General features: G+C 49.1%; 1 protein-coding gene across 1 annotated transcript; it reads left to right on the forward strand.

The window, feature by feature from the left end:
• Positions 1-229: 229 nt before the first annotated feature.
• LOC131223429 (systemin receptor SR160-like) lies at positions 230-4,257 on the forward strand. The gene has a single exon (XM_058218844.1). The coding sequence runs from the start codon at positions 339-341 to the stop codon at positions 3,951-3,953; it is 3,615 nt and encodes a 1,204-aa protein (XP_058074827.1). The 5' UTR covers positions 230-338; the 3' UTR covers positions 3,954-4,257.
• Positions 4,258-4,982: the final 725 nt, after the last annotated feature.

Raw genomic sequence — 4,982 nt, forward strand, 5'->3', positions numbered from 1 at the left:
ACTCAGGTGCAGTTGTTATAGATTATTCCAATCCATTTGTGACCCTTCATCTGAAATGATGATAATACCCATTCAAGTGATGAATGGACAAGATCCATCAAATTTGTGCCATGTCAGCATTTCCAATGAGAGAGGCATTGTCAATTTCACACGCGCGAATATCCTTACATCATAAAGCCGCACTCTTGCAATATCCATAGATAAATACTCCTCCTCCTTCACTCCCGACTTTTGACTCTCTCTCTCTCTCTCTCTCTCTCAACCCCCAAAAATTCATAAAACACCCCACCCCATCCCTTCTTTCCCTCTAAAATGGCAGAAATCCAACCCCCAAAACTATGAAAAAACACCCCCACAAAATCTCCACTTCTTCAATGGAACCACACCATCTTCTCATCTTCCTCTTCCCTTTCCTCCTCACCATCTCAGCCACAGAATCATCAACGGCTGATATTTCCGGCTCATTGAAGGACGCCCGCCAGCTTCTCTCCTTCAAATCCACCCTCCTATCTTCCGAAACCCTCCAAAACTGGCAGCCCAACCAAAACCCTTGCTCCTTCACCGGCGTCTCATGTAAGGACTCCACTCGCATCTCGTCCGTCGATCTCAGTGGGGTCCACTTAGGTGTGGACTTCCGCTCCGTCTCCTCCTTCCTCCTAACCCTAGAAAACCTTGTTTCCCTCTCCCTCGGCTCCACAAATCTCACCGGAAGTCTCCTCGCGCCGCCGTCGGCGGGAGGTTCCTCCTGCGGCAAGCTCCTCGCTTTTCTCGATCTCTCCGGGAATTCCCTCTCCGGATCGATTTCCGACATCTCGAGCTTCAGCTCCTGCTCGGCGTTGAAATCCCTTAATCTCTCCGGCAACGGATTCACCTTCTCCGGTGCCACTGCCGGACTGCCGATTGTTTTGCAGTCGTTGGATCTCTCCTTCAATAGAATCTATGGCCAGAACGCGCTCCCGTGGATCTTGTCAGATTGCTCGGAGCTTCGCCTCTTGAATTTGAAGGGGAACAGAGTATCCGGTCGGATTCCGGTCTATGGATGCACCAGCCTCGAGTACCTCGACCTGTCGGCGAACAACTTCTCTGGCGGGATCCCGACGTTCGGCGGGAATGCGTTGCAGCACCTTGATCTCTCATCGAACAGATTCAGTGGTGCGATTGGAAGTGAATTGGTTGGGTGCGGGAAGCTGAAGTTCTTGAATCTGTCTGATAATGGCTTTTGGGGCAAAATCCCGTCGCTTCCGGGTGGAAGCTTGCAGCGGCTTCTGCTCTCAGCGAACAAGTTCTCTGGTGAGATTCCGCCGCAGCTTGTGAAAGACACTTGCCCGGCGCTCCTCGAGCTTGACCTGTCCTTCAATGGCTTGTATGGTACTCTGCCTTCTATTCTTGCTTCGTGTTATTCTTTAGAGTCCTTAAATCTCTCCAACAACAACTTCTCGGGTGAATTCCCGGAAGGAATTCTGAGTTCAATGTCTAGTTTGAAGAGGCTTGCTCTGTCTTTCAATAATTTGAGCGGGAATTTGCCGGGTTTGATGATTTCGAATCTTACTGATTTGGAAACATTGGATCTGAGCTCGAATCGGTTTTTGGGATCTATACCGTTTGATTTATGCCGGAATCCAAGTAACAGGTTGAAAGAGTTGTATCTTCAGAACAATCTGTTCACTGGTGCGATTCCAGAGACTCTAAGCAACTGTTCGCAGCTGATTTCACTCGATCTCAGCTTCAATTACCTGACCGGAACGATCCCTTCAAGCTTGGGATCGCTGTCGCAGCTCCGCGATCTGATAATGCTGCTGAATCAGCTCCATGGTGAGATCCCGGCCCAGTTAGCAAGCATCAGGACACTCGAGAATCTGATCTTGGACAATAACGGGCTGACAGGAACCATACCTGCCAGTTTGAGCAATTGCACGAATCTTAATTGGATCTCGCTGTCAAGCAATCAGTTGAGTGGGGAGATACCATCATGGATCGGACGGCTGGGGAATCTTGCCATCCTCAAGCTCGGCAACAACTCGTTCTCGGGCAGTATCCCACCTGAGCTCGGGGACTGCCAGAGCTTGATATGGCTGGACCTGAACAGCAATCACCTGAACGGAACAATCCCATCTTCTCTTGCAAAGCAATCCGGCAACGTCGCCGTCGGGTGGATTACTGGGAAGAGGTATGTTTATCTGAAGAACGATGGGAGCCCTGAATGCCATGGTGCAGGGAACCTCCTTGAGTTTGCTGGCATCCGGCAGGATCAGCTCAACAGAGTTCCCACTCGGCGGTCTTGCAATTTCACCAGAGTCTATATGGGCAACACCCAATACACATTCGGCAACAATGGATCCATGATCTTTCTTGATCTGTCCTACAATCAGTTCGAAGGCAGTATTCCGAAGGAAATTGGGAACATGTCCTATCTCTCTATTCTGAATTTGGGGCACAACTCACTCTCCGGCGTCATCCCACCAGATTTGGGTGAGTTGAAGAATATTGGGGTTCTTGATCTCTCCCACAACAGCCTCGAGGGCCTGATCCCTGCGTCGTTCTCCGCCCTCTCAATGCTTTCAGAAATTGATCTTTCGTACAACAAGCTCACTGGGACAATCCCAGAATTGGGTCAGCTGGCAACTTTCCCAGCTTACAGATACATGAACAATTCAGGTCTGTGCGGGTTCCCCCTACCACCTTGCGGAGGGAATTCAGGGTCGAACTCTTCCAATTCCCAACATCAGAAATCCCACCGTAGGCAGGCCTCCCTGGCCGGGAGTGTGGCAATGGGACTGCTATTCTCCCTCTTCTGTATTTTTGCTTTGATAATTGTTGCTGTGGAGAGCAAGAAGAGGCAGAAAAAGGATAATGGCAGTCTAGATGTGTACATTGACAGCCGATCCCATTCCGGCACTGCCAATGCGAGCTTCTGGAAGCTGACAGGCACGAGGGAGGCCCTGAGCATCAACCTCGCCACCTTCGACAAGCCCCTCAGGAAGCTCACTTTTGCCGACCTGCTCGAAGCTACCAATGGCTTCCACAACGACAGCCTCATTGGCTCAGGCGGATTTGGTGACGTCTACAAGGCCCAGCTCAAGGATGGGAGTGTTGTTGCCATCAAGAAGCTGATCCACGTAAGTGGGCAGGGCGATCGTGAATTCACAGCAGAGATGGAAACTATTGGAAAGATCAAACACCGAAACCTGGTCCCTCTGTTGGGCTACTGCAAGGTTGGTGAAGAGCGCCTTCTGGTCTACGAGTACATGAGGTTTGGCAGCCTCGATGACATCCTACATGATCGAAAGAAGGCGGGAATCAAGCTCAATTGGGCTGCAAGGAGGAAAATTGCCATTGGGGCTGCCAGGGGACTAGCATTCCTCCATCACAACTGCATCCCCCACATAATCCACAGAGACATGAAGTCAAGCAATGTCCTGCTCGACGAGAACCTCGAAGCCAGGGTGTCTGATTTTGGGATGGCCCGGCTAATGAGCGCCATGGACACTCATCTGAGTGTCAGCACCCTCGCGGGCACGCCCGGCTATGTCCCGCCTGAGTACTACCAGAGCTTCCGGTGCTCGACCAAGGGCGACGTCTACAGCTATGGTGTGGTCTTGCTTGAGCTACTTACCGGGAAGCAGCCGACGGATTCCGCTGACTTTGGCGACAACAACTTGGTGGGGTGGGTGAAGCAGCATGCGAAGCTGAGGATAAGCGACGTGTTCGATCCACGGCTCATGAAGGAGGACCCAAGCCTGGAGGTGGAGCTGCTGCATCACCTAAAGGTGGCGTGCGCGTGCCTGGATGACCGGCCATGGCGGCGGCCCACAATGATACAAGTGATGGCCATGTTCAAGGAGATCCAATCAGGGTCTGTAGTGGATTCAGCTGCCACTGCCGACAGCAACTTTGGAGTGATGGAAGTGGTGGAGGTGAGCTTGAAAGAAGGCCCTGAGCTCAGCAAGCAGTAGAAGGAATTTTCAAAAAGAAAGAACGAAAAGCATTTCAATATTCTTTGAGAGAGGAGGAAGGTGAATCAGGTAATGATTTTTGAATTTTATACCCCCATTTTTTTCATCTTACCCCCACTTTCAATGGCATAAAAGAAAAAAAGAAAAAGAAAAAAAAGGCCTGTAGCTACGTATCAATGTATGTAATATATATATTTATGAGAAATGCTGTTATTTTATACATAAAAGCTGTTTGTATATAAAGGGGTTTGATTTTCTCTGTGCAACCAAATGTATGTATTTTATTTTATTTTTTAATTTTTTATTTGTGGTTTTTGAGTGGTTTGTCTGTTTTTGCCTTGGGTAGAGGCAATCTATCCTTAAAAAGGAGGTGGGCCACTCTGACATGATGATGGTGACTGACGATGGTGATTAACTGCTGGTCTTCTGGCCTCTTCTCTATCTCCATTTTTGTCCAGCTTTTCTTTCTACAGCTCCCACGGTGTGCATTCATATGGGCTATGGCAGCTAGTGGACCGCACGCCTGCTTTTCTGGTCCGTCCAAAACTCGTCTCTCTTGTTCCCAATCGTCTTATTGGGGCCATCAAATGGACAGTTGAAATGAAATTATCAGGTTGAAATTTCAGTCCAACAGTGTGATCGTTGGCTATGAACCACTTGCACAGATTGGTTCACATGCCGGTTGGTTCAGGTCGTTCTATGGTATGAGCCATCATAGCCTGACGTTGGTTTTCTGCCGTCTTACTAGTAACCTTACTCAAATGACCATTAGAGCGAGAATCCACAATGGCAATCCATCAATTGCACGGTTAAGATCGTTTAGGTCTAGCACACCCCAGGGGTGGCCCACTGATCGGATGGTCCAATAGAATGGTAAAGATGGTTTATCTGCTGAGTATGTGAACAGCTTAAAATCAGGATTAATTGGTAGGTCCCATCCCCTCCACATCAGATTCGTAGAGAAAACTTAAAAAGGTTATCACTACAAGTATGTGAAAGAAAGCATGGTTTTAATGCGGCAAAATCGAC

Source organism: Magnolia sinica, chromosome 13, assembly GCF_029962835.1.
Source record: "Magnolia sinica isolate HGM2019 chromosome 13, MsV1, whole genome shotgun sequence".
Classification (NCBI taxonomy): Eukaryota; Viridiplantae; Streptophyta; class Magnoliopsida; order Magnoliales; family Magnoliaceae; genus Magnolia; species Magnolia sinica.